Here is a 19,196-nt window from a genome sequence, read left to right as displayed (position 1 = left end):
CCTGGTGATAGGCATCCCTCTTGCGTCCCAGAGTAGAACCGTTGCAATGGCAGCTACCTGACGCCTTGGGGTGGAACTGCTCAACCCTGACTCAAAACCCGTTCTGCAGGAACCTTCCAATATGTACAGCAGGGAAGCTAACTCAGGAGGACCCTTCTTTTTCTCCGGCACCACCGAACATAAGCCTTCCAGGAGGAGTCATAAATTTTGAGTTGGACTTTCTTCTAGCAGCTAAAATAGCCTCTTTTATGACCCTTTTAGGAGTAACCCCGTTTTCTTAACAGTCTCCGCTTCAAGCGCCAGGTGGCTGCTAGTCTGAGCTGTAGCTCCTGGGCCAGGATGCTTAGTAGGGAGCCCTGGGAGAGCAGGTCTGAAAAGCAGTTGTGGTAGAACAAACGGTGGTGTGACAGATAGCTGTTTTAGTACTGAGTACCAGGGACCTCCTGGGCCAGTTCGGAGCCCCCCAGTATGATTTCCCTCCATTCCGACTGCACGCCCGAGTAGGTGAGTAGTCTGTGAAAAAACTTTGGGATTGGGGAAAAAACATAGAGGAGCCCCTGCGTGCCAGGGAGCTGAGAGCGCATCCGTCGCTGTCGTCTTGTGAATGGTGGTATCTGGAGTGGAAAAGAATACGCTGATCTGGAGAGCATTGAGGAGTTATGCAAAGAGGTTTCCGATCGTCGCCATCCCAGGTCGTTCCTGGATGGGTCTGGAAAACTTCACTGGGTTCAGCTTCCACTTGGAGCTGGAGAGCGCATCCGGGCTGAGCCAGTCGGCTTCCTCGTGGTTTAGGGTGGAGCCTCTAAATGTGTTACGGCTCGCGAGGGGATGCAAGATCTCTGTTCCGCCCATTTACAGATCACAACGCAAAGAAACTCTCTCTGTGTAGGGCAGAGCTAATCTGGAGCCTCCTGATGATGATTGACAAGGCACTTCGCCCGAGATGTTGTCGTACGTGAAGCACTCACGTGCTTCTGCAGAATAAGTTGCTTTGAATGATTACTAGGGCCCATCATATTGCTCCTGACCTACTAGAATGTTGATCGGAAGCTGAGCCTGTGCTTCGGATCAAGGGAGCCCTGAGCCGGAGTGTGGTGGCTCAGTTGGCACCCCAGCCGGACAGACTGGCATCCCACAAGGGATATGGATCTGTTGCGAAGGGGCGAAAAACTTACCTTGTACTTAGGAGGTTGTGGTGGGTGGTCCACCACCATTTTTAGACTGAGAGACGGGCTGCTGTGGGGAGGCAGAAGGATCGATCTGTATTCAGAATGATTTGCTGTGCATAAAGGCCATTAGAAGGGCTTGTAGAGGCCTGGCGTAATGGGCTCAATTCCCCACTGTATAGGGAGGTCCATTGTGGACAGCAAAGTGGGCTCCAACAAGCTGGCAAGTTGTAGTAAGTTGGAAAGATTTTGCCCCGCAAGGCTGCGAAGACCGGGTCTCTCTGGATTTTCTGGACTTTTACCCGAGGTACAAAGGGAGTACAAATGGAGCGTGTCTATCAATGCCCCTAAGTGTAAAACTCCATCTGTTGGGAAGGGCCACAAGGAACTCTTGCTCACGTGATGACCAATCCGATAAGACCAGTTGGACCCTTTCCACGTCTCCTGACAGCCCTGTATTTCCGGATCAAGATCTGATAGAGGAAGGTCGCCGAGATACGAATGGCCAGATTTGCATCCACTTGACTGCGGAGAGCAGGGAAATGGGTGCAATCAAGACTTTCGTGAAAAAAAACTCATGGGAGATGTGTCGCCAACTCGACCGGGCAGAGCTATGTACCTGAAAATGGAGGTCTGCTATCGGCGGACCGAGGAAGCCGGCCGCATGATGAGCCAGGTGTATGGGTACATGGAGGTATGCCTCCGTCAGAAATCCAAGGAGGGATCGCGTCCCTCTCCTGGATGGCCGCATAACCAGTGGATCTGATGGTTTCCATGCGAAACCTGAATTCTATTAGCTATGAATGACGCATTGACATGTCTTAGCTGAGGGATCACCCTGACTATCCCCATTCTTTTTGGGGACAGTGAAAAAGTGCGCGAGCAACACACTCCCATCCCCTTGTTGAGGTATTTTGGTAACCCGGGTTCCTATGGCTCTTGATGGTAAGTAGCTGTTTGACAGCCGCAGCTTTAGTCTGGTTTAAGCTTCTGCCTTCCTTGCCAATCGGCTGAAGCGGAAAGGGAGCCGAAATGCCGACTGGAACCCTGGCGTAGTCACGCCTTGTTGTTATTGTCAGAGGCGTCGGTCCGAAATGTGCCAGCTAGTCTGCTTATATTCCCGTGATTGGTGGAAGGGGCCACGAAATACTTTGAGGGCAGGTTTTGCAGAAAACCTGGCAAGGCCCGTCTCCTGGACGGACCGTGGCATAGCTTATTTATGTAGTCCTTGGTCTCCACCAGGGTCTTATTTCTTAACTCTTGACCCAAATAGGGTCCCTCCCTCAAAATCAAAACTAAGAAGCCACCGCTGTCTTAGATAGGAGTGTCCAGCCTGCCAGGGCTTAAGCCAGAGCAATCTACGTGAGACTGATGCCGAAGACGATGGGTCTAGGAAGGAGACTAGGAGTGCATCTAGGGTGGCATCAGCTGGGAAAGGAGGTGGCCATGACTACTCCTCTCTCCACCCTCTCTCTAATGCCTTGGCACTCGGGTGGAATAAATGGATGCTCTGAAGGCGTTGGAGCCAAAGAATGGGAGCTGTGGGGATGGTGGCTGCCAGAAACCAGGATTTTTTTGCTGCCCTTGGTCGCATCTATCGCCATGAACTCTGCGAGGAGACCATGTTCCGCCTCTACGCATCATCAATGGGGTCTTTAACATCAAATTCCCTCTCCTCGTCCCGGGAAACCAGGACCCCCTGAATGCAGTGAGGGAGATGGGACCGTCAACTAGAGGGGTTCTAATCATTCCTCAAAAATTAGTCCGGAGCTAGAGTGATAAAGCTACTTGTAGACTGGAGGAAACCCTCTGTTTGAAGCGGGGGTGACCCATTCTTTTCTGAACTGTGGGCCAAAGACTCTGGGAGCGGGAAAAAATGAGTAGCCTGATCCTCTAAGGAATGATGTAGGAGATCCCTTTAGGGCAGCCCTTAGTGGGCTTGGACGTGGCAGGAGCATTGGGATCGCCCGCCTCCTCAGAGACCCTCAGTTCCAAAGCCGCCATTGTTTTGGCTAAAAGAGTGGATAATTGTTCCACCGTAATTAATCTGTGGCTCTGGTCTGCCTGAACTGGTAGTGTAGACTCTCCCTCAGAAAGGCGTCTGAGTCCAGGTCTACCTCCCCTTCACTCAAAGTACTAGCATCATAATCAAGCAATCTGGGGCTGATTCTCCTGCTGGAAGGGGATCTGTGCCTGCTTGTCTGGGGGAAGGCACGAGCGTCTAAATATCTACTAACTGGCTGGTCTATGGAGCTCTGTAGTAAGGAGACCAGCTGCTGCGGGGAGAAGGCGCTACAGTCTGAAGGCAGAGATACTCCCAAGGCTGCCTCCCCCGTCATGGCACCCGCATGACTGACCTGCAGCGAAGTTCCCTCAGACGCTCTAACAAGAGCGGGAGGTGGGGAAAGGGCTCGTGCAGCAGCAGACATCAAAGAAGCTGTGCCCGGGAGGCAGGGGGGCGATGCCCTCATGGGGCTGCCTGTGAGCGATTCGCGCCAGCTGGCGATCCGCTTCCTCCCACTGTCCTTGATCGCGCTTGGATCAGATCCGGCCCGCTGGCTTCCCCGTCCTTGTGAAGCGGGCCTTCCTCGAGAGTGCGCGCGTCTTCCAGCAGCGCTGAACCCTAGGAAGCGCCAGCGAGCTCCGCCGCCCAGCCCCAATGCTTGCTTGCGCGAAAGCTTCCTGAAGAGTCCTCCTCACTATCAGCCTTCCAGCTGGCTGTGTGTGGGAAGGAACTGTTGGAGTCCGGAGAAGAGTCTTCTCACTATCAGCCCAGCGGCTGTGTGTGGGAGACTGGGACCCTGAAATGGTTTCTACCGCTGATCGGTAGAAAGCTGACTCCTTGGTGGGAGAAAATGGCGCCCGACGCCTTATAGCTCTTCCTTCCCCTCAAGCCAAAGAAAAGAGAAGCGGGGAACACAAGGGAAGGAGAGAGAGCTCAGTCAGCACTTGCCCAGACAGAAGGAGTGGAAAACGATCAAAACGTACACTGCACACAAGGGAATCACAAAAAACAACAACACAAGGAAGAAAAGGTAGCTTTGTGAAATCCAGCCTAGGAGCCTGTGGATAGTGCTGCCTACTCTGACCGAGGCAGGAAGATACTGGGGCGGCACCACCACGGACACCTGACAGGAAGTCACCAAAGAGCCTTTTCCTGCCTACTCGCCGCAGGGCAGCGAACAACCCAACCAGATGGCCTGCTACCACCAGGGAGAACGTATACCAGCATATGTTGATCTTGCCCATCTGCAGGGTGGGAAATACAGAAGGCCTAGTCAAATAAATGAAGTTGTCATGCATGAGTGTTGATCTTATAGATATTAGATTCCAAGACCATGAAGAACTTTGTATGTGATAGCCAGTATCATGAATTGAACCTGGTAATGGATAGGCAGCTACTGGAGTGACTGAAGAACAGGTTTATTATGCATACTATGGCTTGCTGCCAATAATAGCTGAGCTGTGGCAGTCTGCACCAACCAGAGTCTCCGAGTTGACGTCAAGAAAAGACTCGTGTAGAGTACATTACAACAGTCTGGTCTCAGCGTTATTGTGGCATGGATCCAGGAGGCAAGTCATCATGTTTTTGTCGAAGGCTTTCACAGAATCAATTGGCTATTGTGGGTCTCTGGGCTATGTGGCTGTGGTCTGATAGTTTTTGCTCCTAACATTTTGCTGCATCTATGGCCTCTCTGTGCCACAGTGAGAAACATAGATGTGGCAAAACAAAAATCAGCCACATAGCCTGGAAAACACACCACAGCCAGTAGGACAACATTTTCTGGAATAAATGAAGTTACAAGAAAGTGTTTTTTGCAGTTGTGTTAATTTGATTCTCCAACAGAAATTCTGGATCCAGTTATCCTCTAGGTTGCAAGTAAGCCAGCTCAGCTGGAACACATTGAAGGTGGGAAGCATAATGTCCTTCCAGACCTCATCATTCCAATCAGCATTACTTCCATCTTGACAGGTTCAGTTTCAATTTATTTGCTATTTTAACCACAGTAGTCAGGTAGTGGCTCAAGACCTCTACTACAACACCAGGATATCTGGGTGTCATCAACATACTGAAGACACCAAATTTCAAATTATTTAAACCAATCCATAGCATATTCCCTTAAACCTGTTCATCTCTTTCAACATTTCAATAAGATGGCAGGGTCTACTATGTTAAAGGCTGCAGATAAATCCAGTAGGAGAAACAAAAGGAAATGGCTTCTGTCTGCATTCAAACAAAGATCATCAACCGAGGTCATGAATGTCATCTCCTTTCCACAGCCCAGCCTGAAACTAGACTGAATAGGGTCCAGAGTAGTGAGTTATCCAAGACAACCTGTGATTCATCTTCCATAGCTTCCTCAGTCATTTTGCCCAGAAAGGGAAGATAATTGGCCACATTTTTTCTGCAGGTATAGTCAGTGATTGATTTCTAATGTGTTCCTTGATTTCAGCAACCAGGATGGATGAGGATATAGAACTCAAGTGGTAGCTTTCACAGATCTTAAGATCTTGTCAACATCCATGGTGGTGATAAGGTCAAAACCGTTCATAAATGGAGCAGATGATCCACTGTGCTCAAAATAAACTGGTGACTGGTGAAGTTCCTCAAGTACTGGTGAAGGTTCCATTAATAGCACAGTAGCCATGTTGTGAACCAGCTGAAGTTTCTGAACAGTCTTCCCAGCCAGCCCAATAAAGAGCATGTTACAGTAATCTAACATAAGTATTACCAGAGGATGAATGACAATAATTGTGTCATGTTTTTCCAGGAAGACAACAGGTGATATACCAACCAAAGAGAGTTCAAAGCACTTCCTGCTACAAATAATACCCAACTATCTACCTGCAGGGATGAACCTAACAGCAACCCAAAGCTGTAAATCACAAGTGAAACATTGCCTGTTACCATATCGGCAACTAACAGCATTTCAGATATATCTGGACTGAGAATCAGTTTATTGGTCACCATCCAGCCTCATTATTTTAACATCAGGAAAAATCTCCAAGGCATTATAAAACTGTATAAACACAAAACACAATATAAAAGAAGCAAATTAATTGAACCAATATAATAACAGACAATCTAAACCACAGCAGCACAGCAATAAGCAGCAATTAGTCCTGAAAGACTTTTGAAATAGGTATGTTTTAAGGGCATACTGAATGATTATTCCATAGCTGTGGCACCACAGCTGAAAAGGCCCTAGTTTGCATCCTAAACTCCTGCAGCTCCCGAAGCAGCAGGATGCAGTAGGACCTTGGATGTAGATCTGATAGTTTGCATATATGACTCCCAGTATCCATTCAGAACATCCACAACTTCACATAAAGGAGAAACAGACACAAGAGCATCACAATTTTAAAGTGAAAAATATCTCGGTATACATTTTTTGTAAGCAGCTTACTCATCCACCCAGGCAAATTATTAAACACAGGAATGGAACTGAACAGGTCATTAACATACATTGCTAAAGAATACAGACAGTCAATCCCACCCATTCATGTCTATCACTGTTAATAGCTACCATTTGTGCCTGGACCTGTACTGGTGGTAATTAAGTTAGTAAATGCAAAGATACTGGAATGTTTTCATTAACATGAAAATTAATGAGCAAGCCAATACATAGGTAAGCTTATTTAAGGTGGTAGCAGAAAGCAGAGTGAGAGAAGTAAACCACTTACTATATAAGCCATCTCTTAGCAGTTCTATTAGCCTAGTTCCTGGGTAGAAAAGGAAAGCACAGCCTATTCTGCAATAAACTTGCCTTTTTCAATCCACCAGAAGTAGATTCTAAAATTCAGCTCTTAGTGCAACAGCCTTGTTCCCCTTAGTAAGTTACAGGTGGTACTGCAGACGCCAGATAAGAGATAATAGAACAAGATCTTTTTTTAAAAAATTGAAATTGTATTTCAATACAACACTGAAAACAAATGGGTGTTCTGGCTGCTTTACTGCTTGCACAGCTGAGCACATATATTATTCAGCTAGAAAAGGACTGATATACCCCAGGACCATCCATTTTCCTACTAAAAATGGTGAAATTTATTTTATTTCTTCTCTCCCACACAGTCCATGAGTTCTTTGTCCATTTGCTGCATTAGCCTCAGAGTAACAGTGAAACTTAATTTCTGTCTCTCATCTTTATAACTGTAGTTGCCACAACAAGATGCAGCTCATCTGCTTTATGTTCATTTGTTAACACTGCAACACAGTCATTCCCAATTCTGACAATGTAGGAACTTTCCACTTCCTCTTCAAGGATGCGCCATTCTCCCGCAGCGATACACATGCGTTGTGAGTGTGCATGTGTCTTACATGCAAAGTTTAAAACAAGATTCTTTGGGGAGAATTGTTATACTAGATCTGAGATGCTGACAGCAATTGCTAGAGCCTAGCTGCCGAAACATCTAAAACGTGGCCTTTAATAATCACCAAAGTAATATAGCACCAGGCCACGTCTGAGCAGGGACTCCCAACAGTGTCAGATTGTGTCAAACTGCAGGATTGTTATGGGATACGAGCAAATGTCCACACTTGTTTTACCCAATCAAATGTGAATTAGGCTCTAGATGCGAGCCTCCTGTGTATTAACCCACTGGCCTCCCCGTTATTACCGTTACCACAGACCTTCACATTTGAAGGCTAATTTTAATTCAGCAATTTAAGCTGCTGCAGCAGCAGATCTTCCTATACACGGTTCCATTCTCCCTTCTGATGATCCTTGTTTGAACTTTTACTCGTGAGAAGTGCAACTGTGCAAGGGTCGTGAAGAAAAAAGATGCACACAACATGCAGACAGAAAATACACAGATATGGATGTTGTGGATACTAAGTTACACAGCACCATGAGGTGTCAAATCTTTATGTATACTTTACTCATGAAACACACAAGTTTCTGGTCAATTCTGCACAACAGATGAGAAATGGTAATACAATCCAACCTGCTTTAGCCATGCTTGGTATCCAGAAGATGTAAGTTGGAATCCATCTTTAGGCATGTGTATTCTGGGCTAGGAGAAAATAGACATAAGAGACCTACTTTTATATTGAGACCTGGCTAACCTATCTTCCAGTACCAAACACATTCTTAAATATGATTAATTCCCCAGGAAAACACCAGGTAAACTATGACCATTCTATAACCATAAATCCAGACAGAAGAATTAGCTGAGATGATCTTGACCAATACATATATATATATAAAAAACCTCTAACCTAACTCTTAATAGAATTGTAATTTCAAACAGATACCAAAGAATGCAAAAGGAAACAAGATCACTTATTAATCAGTTTGTGTTTGGTCTTCTTTGGGACCAGAGTTCTGATCCAGGCCCTCACAATTTAAGGTAAGCCAAGCAGCTACATGCTCTTCCACTGATATCCCTAAGTTGAGAACAAACATAGGCCGTCTCCACACGTCGCGTGGAGGGCGGAGGCTGCCTCTCATGCGAGGTGATGCTGGGCGGCCTCCAGATAGGCCGGCAGACGGCAGACGGCTCTGCATCGGAGCCGCCTCTTCCCCCTTCCCCGTTTAATTTACCGTGTCCTCGTCGTTAGCCTGTTGGAGCGTCGCAGCCTTCGGCCACGCTGTCTCCGACCTCCAGGGGTCAGGAGGACAGTGTATGGGCTTCGACGGCCAGCAGGCCTACTCCACGGACACGGTGAGTGGAACGGGGAAGGGAAATAGCGTGTTCCCCGCAGTGCTGTTCGCATCACCGGGAACATTGTCAGGGGAAAAACAAGTCCCTTTAAAGGGTTATTTTTCAGGGCTGCCTGATGCCGCTCTGGGGGAGGGGGAGCGCCGCCTGTTCGAAAGGACACTGGGGAACGGGCGCTTTACCGCTCCCAGGGCTTACAAATAGTGGCCGCGGGCGAAACGGCCTAAGACATTCTGTGATCCTGTAAGTGTTTGGTCCAACAGTCTCCAACATATAATTTGCGGTTTTATACATTATACATTATGCAGTTGGTTTTATACATCCCACCAATGAAAGCATATCATTCTTTTGCTAATCCACTTTAACAATTGTATTTGCGTGACACGCTTCTTCCGAAATGCATAAATAGACATGCATGGTGTTTCCAGGCAGTCTCTAAACTAGGGTCTGACATCCTCTGGCTACATCAGGCCAAACTCAATCAATTACCTATATCAAGCACTCTGTCTTTCCACTTCTTTAAAGTCTGGCTCTACTATTGTGCTAACAGCAGAGTGTTGTCTGAGACAGACTACCTACAAGATCTTACCTCTGAATCAAACAAAACAAACCCCAAATTGGTTAAAAAAAATACAAGGGCTTCTACTATTGCACTAATGGAATAGCCTATTTGGTGTAAAAAAAGTTTAAAGAAAACAGAATAGAAGAAATGTTTACAAGCACTAAAAATTTCATTAAACAAGGAAGATTTCACTGTTTAAAAATGACATCAGTTTATAAAAGGAGCAGAAAAGGAAGTTATGGTAATGAAGTTATGGAGCAGCAGTGGCATAGTGGCAAAGAACAGGTGTACTCTAATCTGGAGGAACCGGGTTTGATTCCCCTCTCTGCCTCCTGATCTGTGGAGGCTTATCTGGGGAATTCAGATTACCCTGTACACTCCAGCACACACCATCTAGGTGACCTTGGGCTAGTCACAATTCTTCTGAGCTCTCTCAGCCCCACCTACTTCACAGGGTATTTGTTGTGAGGGGGGAAGGGCAATGAGATTGTAAGCCCCTTTGAGTCTCCTACAGGAGAGAAAGGGGGAATATAAATCCAACTCTTCTTCTTAATATTTTTTAAAAAGTATAAGCTCCATTATTCAAAACTATGAGAACTCATCCCAAGTAACTAATTCAAAGGTGATCTGAAGCACTCTTGCAGTCTAAAAATGCCAAGGCTCCTTTGAAATACAGAACATAACCCAACACTGCTATGCTATCCAACAACATGTCATGCATAAGCTTTAATAATCCAGACTGTGCTAGTGAACTTTGCTGCAAACACGTGATTGTCGTGTCAATTTACATAGAATTTGCAGTAGCCAATGTTATGCATTTGTTGTATATAAAAATAAGATGCAAACATGCCACATGAGTATGACCATGGGGTGGCTACAACATCCGGCCTGTATTTCCAGCCTAACACCAGCCAAGTTCTAATTCTGTAATGTACCACAATCTAAACTTACATTTAATATGTAACCTACTTCTACAGCTGCTTCCTCAACAGTTTCTCTCCCATTATGTACTGAAGTCATTAGCTCCTTCCCATTTCATACTGGTCATCTTTCCCCTTCAACCTTTAACTGACTTTTTGTTTTATTATCTTCCTTTATCCCTTCTTTCATTTTTAACTCAGTGGATTGGAGTGCTCTCTAGTGAGGTCTTGAAAAGGCTGCTCTCTCAGAATGAGTCAATATTTTAAATTCCATGGAATGCATTTGTTTTCTCCCTAAAAAACATGCAGCCTTTAAAAGACAGACATTAAATTACAGGCCTTAGTTCCTATTATCTAAGCCTAACACAACCCCTGAAGGCTTACAATATTTGAATCACAGCTGGAGCCAAGGTTACCATACAGTTTAAATATCAGCTTCTTTACTGTGCAATTTGTTTTAAAAATCAAATCAGAGACTGTGTCATAAACAAGTGCTAATTAAGTAGCAAGCAAGAACAGGGCTTTCTGTGCAAGAAAGGTTCTTAAATATCTGTTTCACCACTCTCAGAAGAAAGAATAAATAAAGCCAGCTGGGAAAATTATTGACCAAAGCTGGCATGGGGGACAGAAGAAAAAAATGGCTCATGTTAATGCCCCACCATAGCATTCATGAAACATGAGAATCAGAAGGACCTGTAGGTTTTGAAACACATCTTCCTAGTGAACACAATGCCATACTAGTGTGGCAATGAAAAGCTGATCATACACTAAGAGCATCCCTATTTTAAACCAGTCAATTCTGAAATTAGAAATAAAAACTGCAGCTCTTTTTTGGTACTATGGAACAACTGCTGGGATGGCAGATTATTATTTTTATGTCATCCTTTGGACAGACGTATTGCTTCACAATAAGAACACGGTAATTTATTACAATCCCCTATTTGGTAAATTTCATTTATTCTTAGCTAAATGCTTAGCTAAGAATAAATGAATTTTTAATACAGTTTTTAGAAACACTTGTCACTGCTTCAGCATTTCCATTTAGTGAATAGGACTGATGTTTCTCTCAGCAGGGGGTGGTATTTTAATGATGCAATGCTGCACTTCCTAGAAGACAGACAAGCCTCATGAGGCAGATTACAGGACTAAAGAAACTCGGATCCCATTAAAAGCAGACAGCTCCAGAACATTTTTAAAATTAATTTTGTTTAATGATAAAATGTGTTATAACAGGTGGGTAGCCAATTGTAAAATTAACCAAAACATAGTTAAAGGAACAGGAAAAAAGCTAGAAAAGCAAATACAGTAGTGTTCCAGCTATCAATTTGCTGCATGGCTCTGGAGACGTATCAGGCACCTTTCTATACTTTGTTTTCCCTCACTACAAATCAGATGCAGCGGCTTTCTCCTTTAAACCAGAGGTGTCCAACTCTGGTGCTTCAGATGTTCATGGACTACAATTCCCATCAGCCCCTGCTGGCATGGGGCTTCCCTCACTACAAATCAGATGCAGCAGCTTTCTCCTTTAAACCGGAGGTGTCCAACTCTGGCACTTCAGATGTTCATGGACTACAATTCCCATCAGCCCCTGCTGGCATGTGCCAGCAGGAATGGATGGGAATTGTAGTCCATGAACATCTGAAGCGCCAGAGTTGGACACCCCTGCTTTAAACCGTCATGGCATCTTAGTGGCATGTCACGACATCCCTGAACGGTATACATCAAGTTTTAACTTGGGGTCACATCTAGAGGTCTGGTAAAATCACGGGTATATGTGTGGGTGTATATCAAAATATCTCTAAGTGAATGGAAATGACTACATTTATTGCTAGCCCAAACCCAGCCAATCGTCTCGTTTTACCTATCACCCTGGAGATCCCTTCCAACTCTATGTTTGTATGATTCATCTATGGTTTGAAGCAAGAATCACCTTCTAGTAACCATTTGTACACACGATCTGGGGGGAGGGGCAGAAAATGTGCCATTGTCTTTAAAAAGATGAAAAATGACTCTCATGTCTCACTCAGAGTTACCTCAAAGCAATTCTGATTTAGACATCACATCAATATTCATAACTAAAGGCTGTACAAACGGTGCATCCTGACCACATCAATGGGTCAGAAGCCATTTAGCAGCAGCTCATGACAGGTCTGAGGGACACCCTGAATCTGCCAGTCATTCTCAGAACAAACACCTTATTAGAACCTGCAGTGATCTTAAACATTCATAAGATATCCTTTCAATGGAATGTCTTCAACGAATGCTTGAACCAAGTGCTACGAAGTGGGATCTACCTTCTAAGACAGTGGTGGCGAACCTATGGCACGTGTGTCAGCGGTGGCACTCAGAGCCCTCTCTGTGGGCACTCACGCACAGAGTTCATCACATGGAGGGAGTGGAAAATCACCCCCCCCACACACACACACATCTAGGCTGGCCTTGCTTCTTAGTAAACCCTCCTAGGATCGTGATTCACTCGTTCAAAGCATTGCACGGGTCCTTCACCAAATTTACTCCCAAGTAACGTGAGCCTCCGAGCAAACCGTTTTTTCTAAACTAAAACCTCAGTATTCAGGTTATATTGCTGTGTTGGCACTTTGTGATAAATAAGTGGGTTTTGGGTTGCAATTTGGGCACTTGGTCTCAAAAAAGTTTACCATTACTGTTCTAAGACGTGGATTTATTGTTCATGTAGATATCTAGACTGCAGTGAACACTGTCTTCAAAACCATATACCGTATATACTTGTGTATAAGTTGACCTGCATATAAGTCGAGGCACCTAATTTTACCACAAAAAACTGGGAAAACTTATTGACTCGCGTATAAGTCAAGGGTGGGAAATGCAGCAGCTACTGGTAAATTTCAAAAATAAAAATAGATACCAATAAAACTACATTAATTGAGGCATCAGTAGGTTAAATGTTTTTGAATATTTATTTCAAAGAAAAACAGTAAACTAGCTCTGTAAGTGGAAAAGAGGGTCAACAAGAACAATATGGTATCAACAATAACTTTAAAAGTACAAAAACCTTAGCTTTTTTGTAAGGAAGAATTACCCTGCTTTTTAAAAGAATAGTTCATTATTTTTAGTGTACATATTTTTAAAATTCTGGTAATAATGGCAGGTGGCTCATTCTGAGAAGGCTTGTACCTAACCTGTCAGGGGAGGAATGTTGATGTTAGTAGTACCATGATTTCAGAGTATACCCTTTGGTAGGATATCCCTCCCTGATGATACCACCCAGGTTTAGTGAAGTTTGGTTCAAGGGGTCCTCAAAATATAGCCCCATCTACTATTAGCTCCCATTGGAAACAATGGGGGATGGGAGCACCCACTTTTGGGATCCATAACTTTGGACCCCCTGAACCAAACATCACTAAACCTGGCTGGTATAAGCAAGAGATTATCCTGATGATACCACCCTGGTTTAGTAAAGTTTGGTTCAAGGAGTCCAAAGTTATGGACCCTCAAAATGTAGCCCCATCTACTATTAGCTCCCATTGGAAACAATGGGGGATGGGGAACCAAACCTGATGATACCCTGAAATTTTGGTGCTGCTAGCCTAAAAACTACGCCCCCTGGAGGCCGACAAAGTAAAAACCCTAAAATATTTTTTAAAATTCACCTAACTCGTGTAAAACTCGACTTATACATGAGTATATACGGTAAAATCTAACTCCAACTAAAATTTGATTCTTCAAGAAAAAAACAACTTGCAAAGGTAAGAAACTTAACAAAATAAAGGAAATACTGCCAGTTGGAAAACAGTAGAGATTACTTGTAAATGAGGGAAGAAAACCAACTGTATTGACAATGCTACATCATCACATTTATAATTCAAAATTCTGCAAATTAAGTCTCCGGTAATCTATAATAAGGATACTCCTCTGCCCCCTCTCCTCCTCACCATTTAGTTATATAAAGTGTCAAAACAGGGATACCTAGAAACTAGAGGATTAGAAGTATTCCCCCACAGATTTTCATTTCTTCCATTACTTAGCTCTGAATACAACACAGACATTGCTCAGACATTGCTCACATGTAAATTTCGTTGTGCGTGCACAATGACAATAAAAATGCTTATGCTTATGCATCTCTCTTACTCACCCATACCCCCCTCCCCCTATTTGAAAAACAATGTTTCATTGTGTACACTCAAACATACCCCCAACATTTAACAGTGGGTTTGGGGGACAGGGCGTGTGTGTATAAAATATGCAAGCAAACTCTTATGTTCCAGCCTTTTTCTCCAATGTTTCCACACAAATTTTCACATCTCCTCAGCCCGACCTTGTGTTTCTTTCTTTCACCTCTACCTTTTCCATAACTCCTTCCTAGTCAAAAGGTTAGCAGCTAGTATGGTTTTGATTTACTTCACTAACAAGAACTATAATTTAGTACTAACTACTTGTGAGGAATTATAAAGCTTCTGGCTAGTGAGTGATTTGCCAAGGAAGACCAGTTTAGCTACATAAAATAAATATCCACCTGCATATACTAGCACTAATCAGGGCGTGAAATTAAACTTTTTATTCTGTAGAAAATAACTGCTGCAAGGCGGCGATTTAATCTGGAAAGCAAATATCAAGGTCGGCCAATTCGTCTCAATGTCTGTAATATACATGCTAAGAGAGAGGGCATGAAGTGCCAAATTCCACTTTCTACACCATGAAGCTAAATACTCCGGTGATGTGTTGGCAAATTTACCATTTGTTTTTACTAATTGCATATATTTAATGAAGCAAACAAAACAAAAAGCTAACACAAAATGTTGTTAGCTTGAACCCCACTCTTCCCTTTGCTGTACCTAGAGCAACAACAGGATCAAACAGAAGGGGGAAAGGGAAGAAATCAAGAAAGAGTGCTGGGCATAAACCTTAACCCAAGGGTTCAAAAGAGTCATTGCTTAACTGGGGTAAATTTTAATAGTCTCTAAAGAGGAACCAGAAAGTGAAGAGGGTAGTTAAAAGAGCACAGGCAGAAATTAGAATTAAAGAGTCTGTGTTTGATGACTGCCCCTCCCCCTCCCCAACCTGTCTGTTATTGAGAACACGGTGGCTCTGGTGCTACATGGTGCTACGGAATCTAGATGTAACCTAGAGGGTAGGTTTCAGAAGGTGGTGCTGGGGGCCAGCAAGGTTCCATCTTCATGGAGATAAAACTGTAGGGTGAAGTCATTTATATGAAACTGCAGGGTAAAGTCATCCAAAGATTTGGGCTGCACTATTACCAATATGAGGATAACTTTCAGCATTGCCTAGCTCTTCTGGACAATCCCACGGAGGCTGCAGAAACAGTGTTCCAGTGCTTGGCGGCAGCTTTGGAGTGGTTCCAGGCTAATAACCTGAAGCCCAAATACAGAAAGTCAGAGGTGGGAATTAATACGTCCTAGTTCTGGATGAGAACTTTCGAAGGAGCTGATCCGCCTTTTGAAGGGGCAGATCCACAGACTGGAGGTACTCTCACCCAGGCCTATGGGTGAATAAGCAGGTGGCGTCTGTGGAGCCTTTTGCTAGCTTTGATTGGTTAAACAGGGGTGCTCTTTCCTGGGCAGAAAAGGCCTGGCCACTGGAATGCAGGCCTAGGTTATATCTAAATTAGCTTACTGCAACGCACTCTACATGGGGCTGCCCTTAAAAAGTGTTTGAACATTTTAATTGATGTGAAATGTTCCAGCCAGGATGTTGATTGGAGTGGGTCATAAAAAACATGTCACTCCCATTTTGGCCTATTGACACTGGCCACCAATCTGTTTTGGGATACAATGCAAGGTGCTGGTGTTGTCCTTTAAAGCCCAGTATGGCTTGGGACCAGAATAGCAAAAGGATTGCCTTCTCCCATATGAGCCTATCAAACCAGTATACTCATTCTTGGAGGCCCTGCTTCGGGAGTCTCCCCTTCTGAGATTAAGCGAGTGGCAACTCAGGAAAGGGTCTTCTTGGTTGTGGCACCAAAACTGTGGAACTCTCTCCCAAGCAAGATTCATCTGTCCTTTTCTAACCCATTTTCTGCCAGCAAATGACTACTTCTGTTTCATCTCACAATCCCTCACTTCTTTCTGCCCTATATTTTAGTTACCATTTTCATGTATGGATACTGTAACTTGGTTTTAGCAGTTTTAATGATGTCTTCATGTTGGTTTAAATGGTTTTTAAGATGTATTTTTATTATGTGAATTTTGTAAATAAATAATATGCTCACTGTGTGTTTATAAAACTTGCAATGATAAAGTATGATATTTATTCTCACACAATTCTTCACATTTATATTTAAAACTTCCTCATGGCTTGGGATGAAGAGCAAACAAACAAAACATGTCTGAAATGTTACTAGAAATAAAGTATGGCTATGGAAAGTATTGCTAAGTTGCAGGCAACTTACAGCAACCCTGTTGGGTTTTCAGAGCAAGAGATTAACAGAGGGGGGCTGCCATTGCCTGTTTCTCGGCAGCAACGCTGGATCTCCTTGCTTGTCTCTCATCTAAGTACTAACCAGTGACAACTCTGCCTAAATTCCAAGATTTGAAGACATCCGGCTACACAGCTAAGATCATCCAGGGCACAGCAGAAATAAAGCATACCAAAAAAAAATTCTTGGAATCTGCAACTTTAAAAACATTATCCCTGTTGATTAGAAACAACTAAAAACCTAGGGTCAAGCAAGATAACACAGACAGGATCACTGTTCTCTCAGCAAAGTGTCTTGACTAAACAGAGCAACCAACTTGATCAACTCAGGAGCCTCTGCTAACTTAAGCTCTTTTGCAGCCCAATTATTTTTGCTGGACCATTAGCAATTAAGCATGTAGGGGCAGGTTCAAAGACTCCTGTGGAAAGTTATCTACTATATACATTGATTCAAAATGTCAAGCCAAAATGGCTTGTTGCAATTTGGGACATGCCCAATTGCCATAAACAATGCATTTTCTACTGGCAAACAAAATTGTCTGCCCCCCCCACCCCGAGGCCTGCAGGGGAAGGTGGGATACAAACAAACAAATAAATGGATTGGAGGGACCCAGAATTGTACTTGTCTAGACTGCACATATTTGGAGCAAGGCAAGGCCCAGTGACATCACCAAGCATTTCAGGGTTTCTCCTTGGACTGGAGGTGATTATGGGCATGAGCCATGCCTGCTGCCTTCTACAGTGAGGGCCTCAGTAATGTTAAGAGTAACTCAGTAGCTTGTGTAGAGATCCGTCTCTGGGTGCAAAGCAAAAGGGTGTTGGCAAGCAGGCTGGAGATTGCCTATCTTTGTTGTAAGTAATGCAAAATCACACTGCCATTCAATATGATTTAGTGGCAATGTATAAAACCGTAATTATCACAATTAGTAGCTAAGAAGCATTTAGAGTTGGAAGCACTGGCACATTCCTATTCATTAGATCTACTGTTGTAATTGACAAGCAGCACAGCAGAACAAACATGCCTCCTATTCATCATATGTGCAGAATATATCAACAGAAAGCCACCTCCTGTACTTATAGCTATTCACATCTGCTGGATCAGCACACAAGTCTACCAGCTGAGTTACTAAATATTATGTTTTGTATGTATTTTAACTCTGTTTTTAATTGTTTTAATGATGTGTGTTTGGAAGGCAGTGGTTTCAAAGATTTCAAAGTGTGATTTTATCACATATTAACTTTTAATATGTTTTAACTTGTTAGCTTCCTGGTAACCCTTAAAATGGCAGAAAGGCAGAATAGAAATTTTGTAAATCAAAATAATAAAATAAAATAGGTCACAGTCTCTAGCTCTGATGCCAGATGTGCCAGGTTTTCCTAGTGAGGCAACACAATTTCACTGTTTTTAAAGTGTTGTGGCCAAGTGAAGAAAGCACATCTCAGAACCTGCATTAATACAAGTCCCCTCTAGCAACACTATTTGGAGAAGGGAGATGGGACCATCCACAACAGCAGTTACAAAGATACAATCCGTGAACTAGTATGGGGGAAATCAACCAAAATCTTCTAGTGTTCTCATCACCTTTGACAATTCAATGCTTCAGTCTTTTTAAAAGTGAGACCCTACATAAATCTGGAAATGTGTTCGAAATAACAAAGGAGAACTGGTAGAAAACTATTGCCTCACATTCATTATAGTATCATTTCCTGTGTGTTAAAAAGTTCAGAATATTCAAACAAGCCAATTAAAGGTACCAAGAAAAAAAAGTTAAAGTGAATGGCAAAGGTATTTAATTAGAAATCTAAACTAATAAGGTTTAGGTCCATGCATTGGTAATTAGATGAAGCTGAAGTTGTTGCTAGGCCATTCATGAAAACAGATGTTGTTTCACAGAACCTTGATATCTTTCTTAAATACCTTTGAAAACAAGGATTAGAAAATATGAACTCTTATAAAAAGGGCTTTATTGTATTTTTATAGCATATTACATACCTTGTAAGAATCAGTTTGTTAAGTGTGAATGTCAGTTTTATTTTCTGTCCCCTTTTTCGTGGCTATTTACAAGCTTTGTAAGAAATTGTTCTTTAATTAAGTCTAAACATAGTTTTATATAAATGGATTCCTGGAATTAAAAACGTTCAGACTTAAGAAATGATTGTTACAGAGACTGTAAGAGGCCGTAAAAAAGAATGCCACTTTAAACAAAGATTTCTCATTTTAATTAAAAAGATAATCATCAGAACATTCCTACATTTAAAAGAACCATTTGAAGCTTCTTTGGGGGAAAAAAAACTTTTTTTGATGCAGGCATATGTAGTGCAGTTTAGATGATATTTAATCAAAGTCCCAGCCAAGGCTATTCTATTGTGTTTTTAAGTACTGTATCTGCATTTTAGTAGTTTATTCAAAGGCATAACATTGCTTATTAAACACATCCACAGCATGCTTAAAAATGGTTGCAACAAAACAAACCC

General features: G+C 43.1%; 1 protein-coding gene across 4 annotated transcripts in view; it reads right to left on the bottom strand.

Annotated features, from left to right (window-relative positions):
- The window catches only part of BTRC (beta-transducin repeat containing E3 ubiquitin protein ligase), a 153,740-nt gene that overhangs the window by 122,163 nt on the left and 12,381 nt on the right, over window positions 1-19,196 (bottom strand). For 2 of the 4 annotated variants that reach the window (XM_048505358.1, XM_048505361.1), the window contains exon 2: window positions 8,112-8,180. The exons of the other annotated variants lie outside the window; for them this stretch is intronic. In XM_048505358.1, coding sequence (XP_048361315.1) covers window positions 8,112-8,180 — 69 coding nt within the window. The remainder of the gene's footprint in view (window positions 1-8,111; window positions 8,181-19,196) is intronic. 4 annotated transcript variants of the gene reach the window in all.

This window comes from Sphaerodactylus townsendi, linkage group LG08 (assembly GCF_021028975.2).
Source record: "Sphaerodactylus townsendi isolate TG3544 linkage group LG08, MPM_Stown_v2.3, whole genome shotgun sequence".
In the NCBI taxonomy this organism is placed as follows: domain Eukaryota; kingdom Metazoa; phylum Chordata; class Lepidosauria; order Squamata; family Sphaerodactylidae; genus Sphaerodactylus; species Sphaerodactylus townsendi.
This window is presented reverse-complemented; position numbering and strand designations above follow the sequence as displayed.